The sequence below is a fragment of the Dromiciops gliroides genome, chromosome 6 (assembly GCF_019393635.1).
Source record: "Dromiciops gliroides isolate mDroGli1 chromosome 6, mDroGli1.pri, whole genome shotgun sequence".
Classification (NCBI taxonomy): Eukaryota; Metazoa; Chordata; class Mammalia; order Microbiotheria; family Microbiotheriidae; genus Dromiciops; species Dromiciops gliroides.
Genome location: NC_057866.1, coordinates 18,559,591 through 18,582,294, shown reverse-complemented (window position 1 = coordinate 18,582,294; position 22,704 = coordinate 18,559,591). Strand labels below are relative to the sequence as shown.

Sequence of the window (22,704 nt, the reverse complement as noted above, 5' to 3'; positions counted from 1 at the left end):
TCAACAATGCTTTTTCAATTCCACTGGCACAGCCTTCGAGCTTCTATTCAGGCATGATCCTCCCCTCCCATTACCACCCAATTGCTGCCTCAGAGGAATGAAAACAGGCCAGATAGCTGAAAAATTTGATTCCCAATTGGGAAGCATATGATGTTCCAAATTATACAAACCTACCTGAGCAAGGGTCAAATCTTCTTAGAGACACCTGAGGTCTTTTGGATGATTCTGGGTGGATGGCTTATACCTTTTTGCCATTTTGAGACTCTTCTCTCTAAAGCATTTCTCTAATCCCTTCCAAAGAAGCAAGAGTCACTTGGGTAAATGTCTCCAGAGAAAAATCACAATTGGTGAAATCATCTTCACTGTAAACATGGGGTTGGATTGTGTGATGTTGCATCATTCTTCTATTTATTTATTTATTTCAAGTAGTTATGTATAAAGAATTTTTGTGCTGTTTACCTGGGACATTCACCTTTTGGCTGAAATATCACTTCAGATTACATCATGGATCATATTTAACCTCATACATAGCATTATCATGGAATATGCCACAAGATATATAGAACATTCAGATTTTAGAAACATAATAGATCTTTGATATCATAGAACCTGTCTCACAGTAATGATAAGGAATCTGAGTTCCATAAAGGAGAAGTTATTCAAATGAGGTAATACTATAGGTCATTGGTAGAGCTAGGGTTAGAACACAGTGATTCTGACTCCTAGCATATGTGTTTCATCTATACCATATTTTGTATATAGTAAGCAACTCTTGATAATTCACATTTTGTAGATCACCTCAAAACTTTATTCTCTTGTGCCTTCTCACTATATATGTGTATGCATTTATGTATGTATGCATGTATACATTTATTATAGACATTCTGTGTATTTGTTAACTCCCCATTACACTAACAATGTTTTTTTTTTTTTGATTCCTTAGGTAAGTTTGCTCCCTTTATTGTGAGGATATCTACCCCTCTCCTCTTTTTCTCGAATTATGATTGTTGTTCAATGATTCCATCATCTCTGCATCTTCGTAACTCCATTGAACATAGCATGCCAGACCCTACTATATTCCACTATCTCCTGAATTATTCCCAGGGTGATGTTCCTCGCTTCCATGCCAGTATCTATACACCACATCCTCTGCTAGCTCCTTTTCCTTTGGTATTCAATCTTTCCCAAAATTGGGGTCTTTTCCAGTGAGTCCTGTCTTATCATTATGTGGCTGCACAGCTGCTTCAGCCCGTGCCCCAGCTTGCCTTGGGTGCCTCTCCTGGAGGTGCCAATGAGTTAACTTGAGGTGTGTGGGTGGTCAGCCCAAGTTTTCTGTGAGAGAAGGTTTTTTTTTTATGCTGGGGGGTAAAGAGGAGATGAAGAAGGAGCACTGGACAGTAGAGGCTGGACAGTAGGGGCGAGCAACCTAGGAGATTAGAAGAAGATGTGGGGTGGGGGGGAGAGAAGGAGGAGAAGAGAGGGAGAGAGTTGGACATGGAGCAGCTGAGTCCAGTGGGTGAATTACAGGTCGTATTTCCTGCTTTTCTTTGTCCTTATTTCCAATCAATAAATCCCGTTTTGGGCATTTTGAAAGAGGCTTTTTAATTTTGTTTCTCATCAGTCTGGGAGGAAAAGTTGGGGAGGGGGAAGTGTAAAAGAGAAAGGAGGCTAGAGGTCCTCCATTGTTTCCTGAGTCCCAATATTGCAGCTAGCCTCCCAATTAACCCTTCCCATTTAAGATTTGGCCCTTACAGTTCTTTAATATTGACTCATTCAATCCCTTTGTTGTTCATGGGATTCTCAAAAGTCTTCTCTAGCACCACAATAAAAAAGCATCAATACTGCAGTGCCCATCTTTACTGAAAGTCCAATTCTCTTATATATTCATTGCCACTGGAAAAACAGAGCTTTGACCACATCAGTCTTTGTTTTCAAGATGATATCTCTGACTTTTAGAATGTTGTCCAGATTGTCTATAACTTTCCTTCCAATGAGGAAGTGTCTTTTAATGTCATGGATACAATCACTGTCTGCAGTGATCTTTGAACCTATGAATATAAAAATGAATACTACTCAGGCAGCTAGGTGGCACAGTGGATAAAGCACCAGCCCTGGATTCAGGAGGACCTGTGTTCAGATCCGATCTCAGATACTTAACACATACCAGCTGTGTGACCCTGGGCAAGTCACTTGACCCCAATAGCCCTGCAAAAAAATTTTTAAAATTTAAAATTTAAAAAAATTTAAAAATGGATACTACTTCTAATTCTTCCCTCTCTAATTGCCAGGAAATGATGGAGAAAGTTTCCAAGCTCTTGGCTTTTTTTCTGCTGTTAAATTTCAAGCTACCTCGTACATTCTTCTCTTTCACTCTCATTAAGACGCTTCTTAATTTCTCTTCACTTTCTGTCTTCAGAGTAGTATTATCTGCATATCTGATATTTTGATATTTTTCCTGGCAACCTTAATTCAAGCTTTTGATTCATCCAGTCTGGAATTTTGCATAATATACTCTGCATATAATTTAAATAAATATGATGACAATTAGCTTAGTTAACTGACTCTCCTATTATTAGAATAACTTCCATCTATTTTCCAACTTTTTAAAAATTAATTTAAATCAACCAAACCTGAATTCAAATCTGGGATAGAGAGGACTAATTTAATCATTGTTATGAATTTGCTGAATTGTATTGGGCAGCTAGGTAGTGCAGTGGATAGAATGCTGGGTGTGGAGTAAGGAAGACTCATCTACCTGAGTTTGAATCTGGCCTCAGACATCCATAAGCTGTGTGACCCTGGCCAAGTCACTTAACTTTGCTTCAGTTTCCTCATCTGTTAAACCATCTGGAGAAGGAAATGGCAAACCACTCCAGTATTTTTACCAAAAAAAAAAATGGCATCACGAAGAGTCAGATATGATTGAAAAATGACTGAACAATGGATCTGATGAAATATAAGGAATTTCCTGTTATATTAGGGACACTAACTCCCATTTCTGCAATGCTTAAAGTTTCCTAAAGCTCTTATTTCTTGTCACAAGTTATGTAAACATTGAAATATGTGTTCACATGCCCAGAACAGAATCCTCCTAACCCAGAGTTTATAAAATTCATTTAGTGTTTTTTACATTTTCTTGGAATGCTATTGCTCTCACTGGTTTCCTTGAGTACAATCTCTAAACTTCCATTCAGACAGTGTCCATTAGCCTACTGCTTTTTTTCCTAAATGGGGATAAAAACAGGCCATATAAATTGAAAACTTCCCAATGGACAGACCTATATTTGATCAAAAGTAAGTTCTTGCCTGAGACACCAAGAGAATGCTCAATGAATCTCATTCTATGAACTTATTCCTTCTTGGGAATTTGAGGCCCTTCTTGAAATATGTTTTAGTCCATTTTAAAGAATGAAGAGTCAGTTGGGCAAATGTCTCCAGAGAAAAAATAATTGGTGGATTCATCTTTACTAAAAATTCTGAATTGGATTTGTGATATTATAATTTTGATGTATTATTTAATTACTTAATTTCAAATATGATATTTTGGAAATTTTTGTTGGTACTTCCATTGCAATCATGTTCTGAAATACTCTTTCAAGTTCCACTATGGATCATCCTTTAAACCAAACATTTCATTAGTATAGAACAAGTCCCCCAATGCAAAGAATGGTATAATATCAAATGTGGACATGATCTTCTATTCGGTTCAATTAAGGTCAAGACTAATTAAGAGCTCTATTGAGTTCTAGGAAGACATAAATTATATAGTCCCTCCCCTGAAGGAACATATATTCTATTGTGAGGAAAACAACATGAGAATACATATAAATATATGCATATATACATATTTATTTATGAAAGAGTGCATATATATGGGTTTATCATTTTATATTATATTGGGTTTATATAGTTAGATATAAATGGATAAATATTAATTTTATATGTGTGAAATTAATAGTTGTATACACGCATATGTATATGTGTGTGTGCATGTATATGTGTATTGCCTCTCCATCCTGCATTTCCGACTTTTTTTATAATGTTATGCTCTTCATCCTGAAGCCTCACCCCTGCTTTAGAATGTACATATTGAAATAACCTCAAATAACCAGCAAGATGATTTCAGAAAGTCCTGGAAAGACTTGTATGAACTGATTTTTAGTGAAGTGAGAAGAACCAGGAGAATTTTGTTCACAGTGACAGCAACATTGTTCAATGACGAACTGTGAATAACTTAGCTATTTTCAGCAATACAAGGATCCAAGACAATCTTGAAGGACTGACTAAAAATGAAGTATACTATCCACCTCTAAAGAAAGAACTGATATTGATTGAACATAGGCTGAAGCATACTATTTTTTACTTTCTTTTTTTTCTTTTCAAGCTTTCTTATACAAAATGACTAATATGGTAATATTTTACATAATTGCACATGTATAACCTACATATGATTGCCTACTACTTCAGGGAGGGGGGAGCAAAGGGAGAAAAGGAGGGATAAAATTTGGAACTCAAAATTTTAAATAAAAATATTATTCAAAAAAAAAAAAGAAAAGAAATAACCTCCACCCTGTGTACTCTCACTCTAATTGGTTGACTACCCAAGCCAGTTATGTGTCACTCTTCTTTTCAACTTCCTTTTAATTGATTTCCTTTGACGTTAAAATGTACACTCTATGAGGGAAGGCCTATATTTCTCTCTACTTGTATTTGTGTTTTCAGAGTTTCATATTGTACTTAAGAAGCCCTAGTAGAATAACTGACTTGACTGATAAACTACCTATATAAAATAGATGCAAAGTAAATACTAAATGACTTTGGAGGAAATGAAACTTTCATGTGGGAAAATAGGAAGCCTTCTGAAGGAGGAAATGGCTGAACTGAACTCTGAAGAAAACTATGGGATTTTAAAAGGTAGAGCTACATAGATTGCTTCCCTGGGATAAAAAAATCCCATCTAAAAGAAAGGAGAGAGGAGATTGAAACATAGCATGAAATGAAAAGTCAGAAGACCAGTTTGACTGGACCATAGAATATGTGAAGGGACATGTTATATAAGAAATATAATATAATGTTACATAATATTTATTATTAATTCTGTAAAACCAAATTGAAGGAAATTGTTAAGGACTTTATTTCCCAAATGGAAAAGTTTGCCCTTCCTCTACTCTATGAAAACCTATGAAGCCACAGGTTTTCATAGAGTAGAGGATTCTCATAGTCATACTCATATTTTAGGAATACTTTTAATGCATTGTAAAATATGAGAAAGCCCTATGAGCACTTGAATTTTTCTTTGCTAGGAACTTTACCAGAAATTGTTTTTTCAAGGGAAGTTTCCTTGCTACTTATAGAAAATCTGTTGTGAAATGAATTAAAATGTACAACAAATCTGGAGATTTTGTATAATCTTTATGTTGTCCCTCATGTAGAAACTGAGACTTTGGCATAGTAGACACATTATCCATCCAATGTCTCCAAATACCGGGCTATTTGACTCAAATGAGTAAGGTCTATGACATATCTGAAACCATCTTCTTCATCAGATTCCTCCTGAGCACATTCCTCAAAGCTGCTTTCACATCTCTGTTTCTCAGACTATAGATGAGTGGGTTCAGCACAGGACTCACAAAAGTGTAGAACACAGCTATGATTTTGGATTCCTCAACACTTTTATCAGTGGGAGGTCTTACATACATACAGAAGAGAGTCCCATAAAACAAAGTAACAGCCATCATATGAGAACCACAGGTGGAGAAGGCCTTCCTCCTTCCCTCAGCTGAGCGAATGCGAAGGATGGCTGCTAGGATGAAGGCATAGGAGATGAGAATGATGGCAAGAGAGTTGGAGAGGTTGAACCCTGCTGAGATGAGCATGGCATGTTCTTTGACATATGTGTCAGAGCAGGACAATTTGATGAGAGGGGGATCAGCACAGTAGAAATGGTTAATGACATTGGATCTACAGAAGGACAAACGGAATGTCAAGATAGACTGGAGAAGACCATCAGAGAAGCCATAGATGTAGGGGAAAGTGGCCAGGCAGATGCATACTCTCCTGGACATCTTCACACTGTAGTGCAGTGGGCTACAGATGGCAACATAACGGTCATAGGCCATGGCAGCCAACATGTAAAACTCAGTAAGTAACAAAGCAATGAAAATGTAACACTGCACAAAGCAACCAGCAAAGGAAATGGTTTTGCTTTCAGATAAGAAATTTGCCAGCATCTTGGGAGTTGCATTGGAAGAATAGCACAAGTCTACAAAAGCCAAGTTAGTAAGAAAAAAGTACATGGGAGTATGAAGGCGAGGCTCAAGTTTGATCAACACAATCATTCCAAAGTTTCCTAACAGGGTCAGAATGTAGATTCCAAGAAAACCCACAAACAGGATATGTTGTAGTTCAGGACGATCTGTGAGTCCTAGGAGAATAAATTCAGTTACTTTAGTGCTGCCATTTTTGCTCATCATTTTTCTGAATCTCTGTGATCTTCTGAGATCAATGGAAACAAAGGAGAAATACATAAAGATCATGTAATATGGCTCTTTGCAATTAATAAAACATCTTCTTCTTAACAACCCTAAGCAACAGAGACAGTGAGTACTATTATGATGATTTTACTAAGAAGGAAACTGAGACCCATGAGAATTGTATGACCTGTGTAATATGACATAGTAAAAACATCTTGAATTTCATGTCCATCTTTTGCCTCCAAATATAGTATTAGTACATTTAAACACACTGCCGTTCATTTTGAAGAAATTTGCAAAGTCCTCTTGTGTTTCAGACTGTCATTCTCTATTTGTTTAGGCCTTCTCTTCTAATCACATACATATGCACACCTATACATAACCACAAATAGAAATACACAAAAAGATGAATCCTAAGGTTTTGTTTTTAAGCAGCAAAACATTGAATGGCTTAGAGAGTTTTCATTTGAGGATCTGAAAGTTCAAAATGATTATAAACTCAATATTAATCATGCTGTGAAAAAAGAATCAGAGCACAAGGGGACAAACCTCAACAAAGAAAAATAAAAAATAGAGTAGCAATAAATACTTTTAATAGTATGGTTCAATCAGCATCTAGATTTCATAGTTCTTTTTTTCTGGATTTGGAGAGCATTTTCCATCATGAGTCCTTTGGAACTATCTTGGACCATTGTACTGCTGAGAAGAGTCAAGTCTATCATAATTGATCAGCACACAATGTTGTTGATACTGGGTACAATGTTCTCATGACTAATGCAGAAATATGTTTAATGTGATTGTACATATATAACCTATATCAGAATGCTTACTGTCTTGGGGAGGGGGGAAGGAAGGGAGGGAGAAAAATTTGAAACTAGAAGTCTTATAAAAACAAATGTTAAAAACTATTTCTACATGTAACTGGAAAATAATAAAATATTTTTATGCAAAAAAATATAAAGTGACCATCAATATAAAAATAAATAAATAAATAAATAAACAAACTCAATATTATTTATCAATAACATGGTATGGAAGCCAAAGAATTGAATGTAAATGGTTTTATATCCAAAATCCTCTATATTGTCCAATACTTAGAAGAAAATTGTACCTGGTGAAGACATAGCTGGATTATTTTATTAATTTCTATGAACCATATTTTAGGAACAGGAGGGTAGACAGAATTCTAAATAACCTCATCCCATGAAGATTATTTCAAAGAATATTTAACTGGGGAAGAGCACATTGATAGTAGTATTCAATCATTTAAAAGACTGCTTTATGGAAGAGTGATATTACTAACCCTAATCTTCTAATTCCATTTCTATTGAATTCCTTTTATAGTGTCAAAGTGCTTAAAAAAAAAAAACCTTACAAGCTTTTAGGATATTTAAGGAAATGGTCCTTGGAAACAGCTAATTCTAGTCCCCAAACTTAGATTTGGCATATGCAGGACTATTATAAAATATACTAATGTGTTATTACAGGAATAAACAACAGTGGTGACAGTGTTCTGTCCCATTGATTGATTTTCTGATGAGGTTGGTGGAGTAGGGGGAAGAGAGGAATGATAGTTTTGGCATGATAAGAATGGGAATAGTATAAAGTTTTCTGAGAAAAGGGGAAATATTTTATTTTCAGGAGAAGTGTATCTATTTAACTCTACCACTCTTCACCAAATCTTTTGAGACACGTAAAATCTTTAAACTAGGCTTCTAAATTCTCCCCCCTCCCCGCACCCCGAAAATAATTTAGGGAAGATTTTAGAGAAACATCTCCTTCTAATTTCTACTCTTAGCAAGAAAGAGTCCCCATATCTCTCCCTTCTGCTCAACTTAGAGGCCAGACTCCAATTAATTATATCTCATGGTGTATGACATTATGCGTTTTTCCCCTTTGTAACAGAGAAATGAGTTCAGGATTTGAAGTCAAATTGTCTGGCTTCACATCCCAACTCAGTTACTGACATTAAGTAAGACACTTGGCCTCTGTGAGCCTTCCTTCTGCTCTGTGTAAATGGGTACATTGATCTCTGTCTCCCTCCTTTATGTACATTCTACTCTAACCATAAAGGCAGCTGGGAGCAATTGAAAGTACTTTGGACATTTAGTTTTGAGTCTTACTAGTTGTATGTCCTTAGGCAAATCAGATATCTTCTGAGCCTGTGGAAGTTACATTGGCTGATTTCTATGATGAAATGGGATCCCAGCTGGGAATATACTCAATAGTTTTAAAGCATTTTCTCAGCAACAGTTGAGGTGTGAAATATTATTGGGTGATTCCATGGATTTCATTTTAATTGGAAGACATGTTCCATAAACCTTCAAGATCAAGTATCTAAGCTCCTTGTTTTACAGACAAAGAAACTGAATCCCAGGGAGCTGAAGTGATTTCCCTAAAGTTACACAGGTTGTAGCAAGTAGCAGCAGAGTCAGCATTCAAACCCAGATTCACTGCTCCCAAATTCTGTGTTCTCTGCATTAGATGACTTTGTATGTATACATTACATTTGGTGGGAAAAGGGAAGATAGGAATGACCTCAGTTCTGGCCTAATCTCTCAACAAAGGTATTTTCTTTTTTTTTATGGAATGTTTCAAAATATTCCTGTTAATACCAACCCAGTGACTAACATCTTGGACACTCCTTCCTCATTTCTACAGAAAATTCAAAGTAAAATATTGATAATTAGCTTCACTCATCCCCTTCCCCCTTCCTTGACCAACAATGGTAGATGATCAGTCAGCAATAATTTATTAAATGCCAATGAAGTGATGCTCTCACCCCCTCCTCTCTCTCTCTCTCTCTCTCTCTCTCTCTCTCTCTCTCTCTCTCTTCCTCCTCCTCCTCCTCTTCCTTTCCCCCATACCCCCTCTCTCCTCCTTTTTTCTTTTCTCATTTAAATAGATAAATATACAGAATTACTATCTCTAAATATAGTAATAACAATTTTAGTGATCTCAGCTTCCAGTTCACCATCTCCTTTTCAGGAATCAACACTTTTAATTTTTTCTTTTTTCTACTTTTTTCTACTGTCCTATCATTCCAGATAGTTATTCTAATTATGGCCCTGAAGACATCATCAAGTAATTTTTTTCAATATTTTAGGCTTATTTTCATTTTAAGTCTTTAGAAATAGGTTTTCTAAGGATCAATGACCAGTTTAACCAATTTTACCCAGAGTATTTCATAGTCCATGAGAGCTAGCAGCTGCTACTCTAACAACTGCACCTCATTCCAAAGCAAACTTTAATCTTCACCTGTCACATAATGTCCTTCTCATGAAGATCAGGCTGCAATTGAAGAAAAAAAGCCTTTGGATTCTTGGAGACATGGAATGTCCACACTTCCCTACAAAAAGAAAAAAAAAACTGCCTGAATCTCCCCAGCCTATAAAATATAGAAGCATTTATATCTGTGTCTGAGAAACTGGATTTGCTCCCTGAAGAACTTATGTCTCAAAAGGACCAAGAAATCACATAGAACTTATTATGTACTACATAACCCCTGGAGATATTGGCAGAAATAGGAATCAGGGCTGTGTATATTTCCCCTCAATTATCTGTGATTTGGGAATTGTTGGCATTGAAGCCAGACTTGCCAGAGAGATTTGTCTTAAGAACCATACACTTGTACAATCAGATCATTTTCTTTCTTAATTTAACACCCTCTCATTGTCTACACTGTAGAAGAACCTTGCTACTACTCACTTTTAGGGGCAGCCAGGAACCAAGTATTGATGTATGCAGGGCAGGCCTTCTATACTTGTTCTTTTGGCTAAAGGTACCAATTCAGGTTCATTTTTTCTGAAAATTCTATTTGCTTAATAAATACTTTTTGATTCATTAATTGATTTTTACAAGAGGGTGTTCTTGGCTGCCCCTCTTGCTAAGGGATGAGTTAAACACATTCAAATTGAGATTATTAGCCTAGAGAAGAGAAGATTTTGTGGGACATTAGAATTCACTTGACATACTAGAAGGGCTTTCCCAGGAGGAATGACTACACTTGATCTGTTTGAAGAACTCTAATTGTATGAAATGGTTTCTTTCCTATTTCAGAAGGACAGAATAAGGGGCAATGAAGAGAATTTTCAGAGAAGCAGATTGAGAAAAGTGAAAATTGAAGTTCCTATCTCTCAAAAGTTGGTCCTTACTAAAATGGGGTGGGTGGGTCCTGGGTTAGTGTGATAATCTCATTAGAGGGTTTCAAGGGAGGTAATCAGAGGGGTGAGTAAAACATTCCTGAAGCCCCAAACTCTACTCTTCTACTGCCTAGCTAGGGGACATTATGCATGACCTGAGTTCAAATATGGCTTCAGATGTTTACTATCTGTGGGCAGCTAGGTAGTGCAGTAAATAAAGCACCGACCTTGGTGTCAGGAGGACCTGAGTTCAAATCTGGACTCAGACACTTGACACTTACTATTAGTGTCACCCTGGGAAAGTCACTTAAACCCAATTACCTAGCCAAAAACAAAAAATACATATTTATTACCTGTGTGGCACTAGGCAAGTCACTTTACCTTGCTTGCCTCAGTTCTTCACCTGTAAAATGAGCTAGAAAAAGGAATGTCAAGCCACTCCAGTATCTTTGGCAAGAAAGCCACGAATGGGGTAATGAAGAGTCAGATATGATTGAAATGATCATGCAACAACAAGGAAGATGACATCTTTCATATTATTAGATTCCTGTACTGGGCAGAATTAGGATCAATTACTGTAAGTGAAAGGGAGGTAGATTTCAACTAGACAGAAGGGAAAATCTCATAAATAAGTATTAGAGTTATTTTGAAGTAGAAAGGGGAAGTGACTTCCTTATCTGTGGACTTCTTCACATGGAGGCTAGAAAATCATGAATTGGTAATGTTGTAGAGATGAATCATATTCAGGTATGAGTTGTACTTGATGATCTATGAGATCCCTTCGAACTCTCAAAATCTGATTCATGCCATGACTTAAATAGGGCTTCTTACGAAGAAAAGAGTATTTATAAACAGAAAGAGTTCTTTTTCTCCATATTACTTCCTATGATTCCAACAATTTCTTTGGCTATTTTAAAATTTGGAAACTGCCACACAAGAAGTGTTAAATAAATCACATAAAAGGGCAATGAATATCTTATCACATGTGTTTTATTGATGTGGATACCTTTTAATTCTTCAGTTCAATTATTTAATTCAACATTTATTAAGAGTTTATTATGTACAAGGTTTTATGCAAAATGAAAAAAAAATTACATTATGTATGTCTGGAGAACCAAGATGGTGGAGTACAGCAAGAACAGAAGGAATTTCAGTAAGTTCCTCCCCACATTCCTTTTTCAAAAATAAAACAAAACAAAGAAACTAAACTCCTTTAAACAGAGCTAGAAAATGAACCATAATCAATTCTAATTAGCACATCCAAGAAAGAGTCATAGTGAGTCACTTTTTTCCACCACAGGTTAGCACAGAGAGGCAGATGTAGAGGTCTGTGCATACTGGTACAGGAGTATGCTAGGAACATTCTAGTAGTGCCCAGGGACTGAGAGATGACTGAAGCTGTCTCATACAGGTTTGGGAACAGGTGCCAGCTGACAGCTTTGTTCCTCATTGCTCAGTTCTGGGTCACAGATCCAGGGTAGCCTGAAGAAAGCACCTGCACCTATAGGTGACATTTTGGGGTAAAGAGCAAAGACCTCAAAAGCTATTGAGTGAACAAGGAACATGTTGAGAAGCAAATAACCGCTCATAGTCTGGACCCTAGGAATGGTGCAGCATCTCAATTCCAACTTCTAGTCCAGTTTGAAGCCTTCAGAATAATGACCAGAGCACAAAAGGGAAACCTACACACACTCATATAGCAGGATTTCCCCTCTGGCTGAGAGTGGCTGAGTCCAGAAGCAGTATACTGAAACTTCAAAGAAGGCAAGCCCAGAGAATACAGTTTAGGCCCAAACCCAGGTCAAGAACTTAAAGAGCTTAGAACAGGTAGGCAGTAATTCTGATTTGCCCCAAATCACCACATTCTGAGAGCACTAGAAGCTTACATGTTTCCAATCTATGCTGTCCCTGAGATCCTGGATGAAAACAACACTTAGTATCCTAAGAAAGCAGCAGCAGGACCAGTGCAGACACTTCCTTCAGAAATGTGCAGAGCCTGGCTCTTACATTTTTATGTTAGAAAGTCAGGAAGTTGTATAGATACTAAGAGGATTATTAAGCAAAGACTTAGAATGATGAAATCATGATTTAAATCCATGATTATTTGCAGTACATAATTCTGTCTCTTGGGTATAATTCCTTTTCAAATCATTTTAATTCAAATTGTAAAAGTCTTGCTTTGACCTCTATTATAACTAGTAAAAATTTGCTCTAGTCTAGGGCAGCTAGGTGGTTCAGTGGATGGAGTACTATGTCTGGAGTCAGGAAGACTCTTCTTTGTAAGTTCAAATCTAGCCTTGGACACTTACTAGCGGTGTGACGCTAGTATATATGAAAAAACACTGCATATGTATATGTATATGTATATGTATATGTATATGTATATGTATATGTATATGTATATGTATATGTATATGTATGTGTATGTGTATGTGTATGTGTATGTGTATGTGTATGTGTATGTGTATGTGTATGTGTATGTGTATGTGTATGTGTATGTGTATGTGTATGTGTATATGTATATGTATATGTATGTGTATGTGTATATGTATGTGTATATGTATGTGTATGTGTGCGTGTATGTGTACATGTACGTGTACGTGTATGTGTATGTGTATATATATATGTATATGTATGAAAAAACACTGGTATGTATGTACAACCACAGTTACAATACAGGCATATATCAAAGTAATCACTAACATTATCATCTGGCCACATGATGCAGTAGATAGAGCATGGGTCCTGGAGTCAGGAACACTCATCTTCCTGAGTTCAAATCTGGCCTCAGATACTTCTAGTCGTGTGACCCCAGGCAAGTTACTTAACCCTATTTGCCTTAGTTCCTCATATGTAAAATGAGCTGGAGAAGGAAATGGCAAATCCCCTAGTATCTTTGTCAAGAAATGCCCAAATGACGTCATGAAGAGTCATATGGGACTGAAATGACTGAACAAAAACAAACAAACAAACAAAAACGTGTGATATAACCATTTCCAAAATTTCATCATGGCCATTGTGAATTAGTGTGGTCTTAGAGCACATAGTCCTGACTCTCCTATTACCTACTTTTCTATCTATCCCTATATCTGTGTTAGTCCAATATATGAGCTATTCTTTTTTTTTTTTTTTTTTTGGTGAGGCAATTGGGGTTAAGTGACTTGCCCAGGGTCACACAGCTAGTAAGTATTAAGTGTCTGAGGCCGGATTTAACTCAGGTACTCCTGACTCAAGGGCTCTATCTACTGCGCCACCTAGCTGCCCCTGGGCTATTCTTAATCTTCACTAGAACTATAGTCTTGTTCTCTTTAATCTAACTTTATATGGGGCCCCAGGTGCCTAGGAGAGTTACTATGCTCCAAGGAAATTGTCTGTTCCCAAGTAGCTTCTACACAAGTCAAAAATAATAGCTAAAAAGTTGTTTCCACTAGGTAAGTCATCTCCCATTACTTGCACTGTGGTGCATTAAGGTACATACTGTAAATATCTTCTTCTTTTGAAATGTCTGTTTCTTATTCCATAGCTGGGTCAGGCAGTCTTTGTGTAACTGGTTGCCAATACTCTTTTGCATAAGTTCTGCTGAGGTCAGCATATCCCAGCCTCAGTCTACTCATTTAGAACAACTGACCACATGACAATAAGTGATTATGGTGAATTTTCTTTTACTGGGTTTCTGCTTATATCATTGGGCACTTTGTGAATAGGCGAATTATCTAGCCTCTCTACCATTAGGTATGGAACAGTTTTGTGTCCTATGAAGGCCCAGATGTCTTAGTAGTGCATAAGACTTATAAAAGGTCCTGACAATGAACATCAACAGCATCTTGTCACCATTTTTTTCTTTTGATATTCTTCCCAGCTGAAGACACAGCTAGTTGGTAAACTTCTTTAAGCCTCTCTCTTTCAACATAGAGGAATACTGGTCACAAATATCTGTAGTTTTTCAAAACTGTCCTCAAAAAACAAAAACACAGGTAGTACCATAGGGTTGGCCCATGCCCAAACATGTGCAAGTAGAGTTCACACTCCATGGCATCATTCCTAGTGGACTTTTTGTTCTGGTCTCGGTGTTCCTAAGATGTTCATCATAATGTCAATGAAATGTTCAGCATTGTATCTGCCAAAAAAAACCAAAACAAACCAAAACAAAACAAAGATAGACTCTCCCCTTGAGGAGGTCAGATTATAATGGTGAGAAACAGCACCAAGTAACTAAGTACATATGAGATATATGCAGAATACATAGAAGATTTATGAGCACAAAACATATTACCTATGATTTCAAAGTCTACATAATTTTGTTCAAAATTAAGCTTATTAAAAAAAATTAACCTCACGGCTCAGACAATGAGGTGTGACCCACACTTACTAAGACTACATGTAGATAGTTTTAGGTTACTCCCCCCATAATATTCAAACTTAAGTCTCCTGAATCTAAGGATTGAGGGTTAAGTGACTTGCCCAGGGTCACACAGCTAGTAAGTGTCAAGTGTTTGAGGCAGGATTTGAACTCAGGTACTCCTGAATCCAGGGCCAGTGCTTTATCCACTGTACCACCCAGTTGCCCTGATATCTCTTGATTACTCTAAAGAATAAAAAACCAAACACTCATCTGTCAGGTCTATTACAGGAGCTAAAATATGAAGATGGACTAAAAATTGGGACAGATCCCTTGTCTCCTCAAACTCAATGGATGGAATTAATTTCTTCTTGACTCTTAGCCTCTGGCTCTGTGATGCCTACTCAAAAATGAAAGTAAACTCCTTGAGGGAAGTAACGATGTCTTACCTAAATTTTGTACATCTCCCATTGTCTATCTATTATAATGATATCCTCAAAGTAGTTATTTGATAAATATGTGTTGTTATCCCTCAGTTTCCAGCAAAGAAATGGTGCATCTATACCCCATGGACTCAAGGGGGCTTTCATATTTATTTCTGAAAGAAAAAAAAATTCCACTTCATTGTGAGAGTGCCCTTCTGACCTTTCTTTTCAATAGACCAATAGGTAAAAATAGATATTCACTAAGCAATGCCTTTCCTAAAGAATCCAAAATACTCAGCAAAAAAATAATTTGGTTTTGTTTTTCTGATCATTCAGTATGGTTTAGTGGATAGAGAGTTGGGCTAGGAAAAGAGAGGCAGTTGGTTCAGTGTATAGAGTACCAGGCAATTGATATAACAAAAGTTCTAGTCCTTACTCTCACAAACATTGGCTGTGTGGCAAGTACTTCCCTTCACCTCTCAATGATACCAAGTAGTTCTCTGAGGCTCCAATTGACAAAACTGTGGTAATGATAATTTCTTAAATTAAAGCTATTTATACCAATAAAATTAGAGATCATTTTAAAAAAGTGGTAAATAGAATAAATACTGGAATAAGAATTGGTAAGATTTGAGTAGACATGCTGCCTCAGAGTCTTATAAGTCATGTGATGGTGTAAGTCACTTAACTTCCTAAAACCTGTCTCCCATCAGGAAAATAGCAGGTATTAACAAAACCTTCCCAGAGTTGTAGTTAAGCTTAGTAATGATAGTATATGTAAAGTGACTTGAAAATATTAAAGTTGTTGATGAAATGTGACCTTTGGTCAATTCAGACAGAGAGAGAGACAGAAAGAGAGAGAGAGACAGAGAAAGAGAGAAAGAGAGAGAGAGAGAGAGAAAGGTGGGGGGAGACAGAGAATCAACTCAACAAGGCATAGACAGTGTGGCCCTGAGAATTCCCTGTTCCTCAATGTTTTCTTGAACATGCACCAAAAAAAAATCTCATTCAATACTTGATCTGTGTAAAGCAATAATAAATCTTTTTTTGAGAGCCAGTTTTGTATAAGATCAGAGAAACACAGATATGATTAAACCAGGGTCTTATTTAGCCTGTAATTTACTTCTGATAATTCTCTTCACAGCATCTTTTACATCTTTATTCCTCAGGCTATAGATCAAGGGATTTAACATAGGACTCACAAAAATATAGAAAACTGCTACAATTTTCCCTTGTTCTACAGATGTCTCTGAGGGAGGTCTTAGATACATGCAAAAAAGAGTCCCATAAAAAACAGTGACAGCTGTCAGGTGGGAACCACAGGTAGAGAAAGCTTTACGTCGGCCCTCAGTTGAGCGGATGCGAAGAATGGCCATGAAGATGAACATATAAGAAATGAGAATGATTGTGAGAGAGCAAGTGAGGTTGGAACCAGCAACTACAAACATGGCAGTTTCTTTAATGTAGGTGTCTGAGCAGGAGAGTACCATGAGAGGTGGGTCAGCACAGTAGAAGTGGTTAATTTCATTAGGGCCACAGAAGGTTAGACGGAGCATCAGGATGGTTTGTATCAGACCATTGACAAAGCCATAGACATAGGGTGCTGTGACCAGAGAGACACATATGTTCTTGGACATTTTGCTGCTATAGAGCAGTGGATTACATATAGCCACATAACGGTCATAGGCCATAACTGTGAGCATGTAATAATCTGTGATTACCAAGGCAATGAAAAAATGAAACTGGATAAAACAGCCAACAAAAGAAATGGTTTTTCTTTGAGATAAAAAATTGACGAGCATCTGAGGTGTGACATTGGTGGAATAACAAAGATCTACAAATGACAAGTGGCTGAGGAAAAAGTACATGGGAGTGTGAAGTTTGGGGTCACTCCTGATCAATGCAATCATTCCCACATTCCCCACTACTGTGATGAGGTAGATAACTAAAAATATTACAAAGAGGAAAGGCTGCAATTCCGGATGATCAGTCAGTCCCAAGAGAATGAACTCAGTCACCACTGTGTGGTTTGTCTTGTACATTTTGTTCAATTAATACCTGAGAATGTAAGAAGGGAAGGTAAACATGAGCATTTACCATTAGTTGTCATACTTTACTCTCACATGTCCTTCATGCCTTCCTCTGCCTTTGTGCTCTCCTATATGTGGCTGATACAGAAGCGGAAGAATAAACATTCCTGGGTATTTGAAAATACCCAGTTTATTCTAGAACTCAAAGTTTTAATGATCTTGAAATGTATTTATTTATTTATTTATTTGTTTGCTTGTTTGTTTTAGTGAGGCAATTGGGGTTAAGTGACTTGCCCAGCGTCACACAGCTAGTAAGTGTTAAGTTTCTGAGGCTGGATTTGAACTCAGGTACTCCTGACTCCAGGGCTGGTGCTCTATCCACTGCCCCCTATAGCTGCCCAATCTTGAAATTTATAAAGAATTAACATATGATCACAACAACTAAAAAGGTGGTTGTTATTTTTAAGCTGAATGAATAGATGCAAAGTGTCAAGGCCTAGAGGGGTGATATTCTCCCTGTATTAACCCCTGGTAATATCAGAGGATTGCATTTGGTTGTAGGTGTCACATTTTATAAGGATGTTACTGAGCTAGAAAGCATGTAGAAAAGAGAATTCAACATGGCAACTGGCATCAAAATCTTTCCATATGACCATCAGGTGAAAGAACTGGGGATTTTTAGCCTCAGGAAGAAAAGAGGAACAAGATGGTTGTCTTCAATTATCAAAAGGCCTGTCATTGAGGAAAGGAATTATAGAATCACAGAATTATGGAATTTAATAGTTTAAAGGGACGTTAGTGGGGCAGCTAGGTGGTGTAGTGGATAAAGCACTGGCCCTGGATTCAGGAGAACCTGAATTAAAATTTGGCCTCACACACTTGACAATTACTAGCTGTGTGACCCTGGGCAAGTCACTTAACCCTCATCGCCCCGCAAAAAAAAAAAAAAAGAAAGAAAGGAACCTTAGAAGGCATCTGGTTCAACCCAAAACCAAAAGGAATTCCCACTCATATACCTGACACGTGATTGTTCAATCTTGTCTTAAAGACCTTCAAAAGTAGAGAAATTGCATTGGTAGAGGTAGTCCATTTCATTTTGGTAAAGCTCCAATTATGAGGAAATTTATCTTCGTGCCAAACTTAAATATTTCCCAATAGTCTAAATTTTCTTCCTTGTGTCATCCTTTTATTTAATTGAAAACAACTTTCCTTCCCTCCTTAGATTTCTCTTTAGTACACTAAAATAAGAAAAACAAAAAACAAAACAACAACAACAACAAAAAAAACATAGTTCAGTCAGTGAGGTAGTCAGTTAAGGATTTATTAATCTGTCAGGCATAGTGCCAGAGACTGAGATTACAAAAACAAGCAAACAAATAAAAAACACCAGATGAAAAACAGTCCCTGCTTTCAGGGAGTTCAGAGTCTAATGGCAAGAAAAGATGCAAATCATTGTGGACAGACATGATATATACAGGAAAAATTGGAGATACTCAATGAAGGGAAGCATTATGGCAGATAAAATGAGGCTTGTTGTAAAATATTAGATTTTAAATGAGATTTGAAGTATACCAGACAAGTCAGGTAGTAGGTATGAGGAGAGAATTCCAAGCATGATGGGTAGTCAATAAAAATCCACAGTCCAGAGGTGGATTGTCTTTTGTGAGAAGAGCAATGTTAGCTCCTAGGTGCCTCACTATCTGTAAGCTCCTGGCTGGAGCTTCCAATCTTTAAGGGGGGGTTTAAAAGATCCCACAGGTTCAATAAGCCCCGTGTGGGCCAATCTGTAAGGGCCTGCCCCCTCCCCAACTGTTTCTCCCAGACTAACAAGAAACAAGATTAAAAGGCTTCCTTTCAATAAAAGCAAAAAAAAAACCAAAAACAAAAACAAAAACCGAAAAACGGTTTATTGATATGGAACAAATTTAGAGATAAAAACAAAGAAAAGCAGGATATACAACCTGTAACCTTGGCGAACAGACTCAGCTGCTTTGCCTTTAACTTTCTCTATCCTTCTGCATCTCTTGCTCTGTGGATGTGGCTGGCCGTTGCCTCCGCCACCTGTGCTTCCTCTCACCTCCTCTCCTTCCTCCCTCTTTGTCGCTTGGTAGCTCCCCTCTATGGTTTTCTGCGCTTGTCTACCATCCCCACTTAAGTACCCCCACTCCTCATAAAAATCCCTTCTCTCTCAGAAAACTCAGGCCGACCACCCACACACCCCAAGCTAATTCGCTGGCACTCCCAGAGGAGGCACCCAAGGCCAGCTGGAGCACAGAATTTCTGTGCTCTGCAGAGGGAGCTGGGTGTGGTACACCCAAGGCTTTCTAATTTTAGCCAAAGATGGGGTCCTGAATCACGATTGATTCTTACAGCAAAGAGGCCACTGTCAACAGTTAGAAGAATACCTAGATATCAGCAAGACTGGAAACTTAGGCAGGGGTCAAAATTTGAAATCCGTTGAATGCCAAAAAGTGGATTTGCACATGATTTGGCCAGAGAAGGCCTTCCCAGTGTGTTGGGGTCCTTTCTTCACTTTCTCCTGAATTTTTAAAATGCCAGTGGGACTTTCCAACTATCTACCTCTCATTCCTAGTTTTTACCTGATAATTCCAACTTCCCTTTTTATTATGTTTCCCTAATGACATATTTTACAACCAAACTTCTTTAAAATTCCCCAAAAGTTTAATGTTGTCACCTGTTCACCTCCACTATGGAAGCTGCACTTCACTTAATGGAATGCAAAATCACTGACTGCTATTTTACATCAATAAAATCACAAATTAGATTTTTCTTTTTAAGGTTGTGGCATAGAATACTGGACTTGGGGTCAGGAATCTCTGAGATCACATGCTGACTCAAACATATAAGCTTAGTGACCCTTTGTAAAACATTTAATTTTTCTGATCTTAGGTTTCTCCATGGCAAAATTAGGAGGGATTAATATCCCCCATTTCAAAGGGATAAACTGGAGATCAATGAAAATAATAAATGTAAATTGATTTGCAAACATTGAAATGCTATGGAAGTGAGAATTTGAACATTACCATGAGCAGTTTTGTTCTGGAAAATGTATAAGCTGTAGTCTTGAGACTTCACCTTTTTTGGGGGGGGAGGGGTGGCTCCTGCCTCACATTGATCTTTCAGACTTGTCCGAATGTCTAGATCCTTTATTTGTTTGTTTATTTGTTTGTTTGTTTGCTTTTGTCGGTCAGTAAGGATTAAGTGACTTGTCCTGGGTCACTCAGCTAGTTAGTGTCAAGTTTCTGAGGCCAGATTTTAATTCAGGGCCTCCTGAATCCAGGGTCAGTGCTTTATCCACTGTGCTACCTAGATGCCCCCTAGATCCTTAATGAACAATTGCTGTGCAATTATGCCTTCTTCATCCTGCACTAGTGAATTTTGGTTTTTGGAACCCAATTTTAAGAATTCCCATTTATTTCAATGGAATCATCTAATACAATTAATACTAAATGATCCATCAAACCTGCCAGGATCTCTTTGCATGCTGATTTTGTCATCTAATGTGCTTGCAATTCCTCCAAATTTTATGTCTGCCAATAAGAGCCATCTATGGCTGCACAGCACACAAATATACACACAGAGGTCCTAATTTATTTGTTGTTGTTGCACTTGGCTATCCTCAATAGCCTTGACTAGTTCTTTAATATTTAGGCCTATACAGTAAGTCTAACAAGAATTTAAGAAAATACAAAGAAAAATCCAAATTTGCTTAAAATTTTAGAAAGTTGTTTTGTTTGTTTGTTTGTTTCAGAGCAATGATGGTTAAGTGACTTGCCCAGGGTCACAAAGCTAGGAAGTGTCAGTTTGAACTCAGGTCCTCCTGAATCCGAGTGCTGGTGATATATCCACTGCACCACCTAGCTGCCCCCAGACAGTACTTCTTATAAAAAATAAATATTACCTTGCTTAGCTTCCCCTTCATTCACTTCTATTAGTACAGAAATTTGGTTTACAATTTATTTTTTAGTCATCTTTGACTGAAATTATTCAATAAGGTATATGTTATCAGAGCATGAAACTTGTTTTAATTAAAAAAAAACCTTTAGAGCAGGTTTCTTGGTGGGAAATTATTTTCTCTAAATTGCTATAAACAAAACCTACTATGCTATATGTCTGTTAGGACCATCATTCCATATCTTTCCTCTCTTTTGTGGCAAAATTCCTTGAGAAGGTTGTCTACAATCAATGCCTCTACTTCTTTTCCTTTCACTCTCTTCTTACTTCTTAACTTCCTACACTCTGTTTCCAACCTCATCATTCAGTCAAAATTGTTCTCTCCAAATTGGCCAATGATTGCTTCCTTAGCAAATTCAATTATCTTTATTCAGTTCTTATCTTCCTTGACTTCTCTACAGGTTTTTCTCTAGGGGTGTGTATGACTACTCTTTATTGGTTCTCCTCTTTATCTGACAATGCTTTCTCAGTCTGCTTTGCTACATTTTGGTCTGGGTCATACTGGACAATGCTGAATATTCTCCAAGGCTTTATCCTGGTCTCTGTTCTCCAAACTATTTTCAATTTGTTGACCTCATAAGCTTCCATGTATGCTATTGTCAGTCACTAAGTTTCAGGTCTGACCTTGTCACTCACCCATTCCATTCAGTAAATCCCAGTGTTTCTCTTTAGCTCCAAGATCGAATATAAATCCTTTGAAACTTGCTCCCCCTCTTACCTTTCCAGTCTTATTACACATTATCCAGCCATCCACACATACTTTGCAATGCAGCTGCACTGGTCTTCTTAAATAAACCTTTATTTTTTTTTTTCCAGGCAATGAGGCTTAAGTGACTTGCCCAGAGTCACACAGCTACTGTCAAGTGTCTGAGGCCGGATTTGAACTCAGGTCCTCCTGAATCCAGGGCCAATGCTTTATGCACTGTGCCACCTAGCTGCCCCTACACTGGTATTCTTGACAAACCATCTTGACTCCCTATATTTGCACTTCCTGCCTCCCATTTTTGGAATACTGACCATACTCATCTCCACCTCCTGGCTTTCCTGGTTTCCTTCAAATCCAAGCTAAAAGCCCTATTTCTAAAGGAAGCCTTCCCAATTCCACAGGCACTAACGCTTAACATTCATCCCTTCCCTCTTTTTAGCTTCAATTTATTTATATATAACTTGGTCATCCATAGATGTTTCATGTTGTTTCCCCAATTGGAACTTCTCAAGAACTTCTTGAGATCAGGGACTGTCTTTTCCCCCCTCAGTACTTAGTATGGTTCCTGGCACATAGTAACTGAGAGGTTATTTGTTATAATCTTAAGGACCATT

General features: G+C 37.4%; 2 protein-coding genes across 2 annotated transcripts; both read right to left on the bottom strand.

Annotated features, from left to right (window-relative positions):
* Positions 1-5,513: 5,513 nt before the first annotated feature.
* Positions 5,514-6,473, bottom strand: LOC122731377 (olfactory receptor 5M11-like). The gene has a single exon (XM_043971430.1). The coding sequence runs from the start codon at positions 6,471-6,473 to the stop codon at positions 5,514-5,516; it is 960 nt and encodes a 319-aa protein (XP_043827365.1).
* A 10,009-nt stretch (positions 6,474-16,482) lies between these two features.
* Positions 16,483-17,421, bottom strand: LOC122731651 (olfactory receptor 1030-like). The gene has a single exon (XM_043971903.1). The coding sequence runs from the start codon at positions 17,419-17,421 to the stop codon at positions 16,483-16,485; it is 939 nt and encodes a 312-aa protein (XP_043827838.1).
* Positions 17,422-22,704: the final 5,283 nt, after the last annotated feature.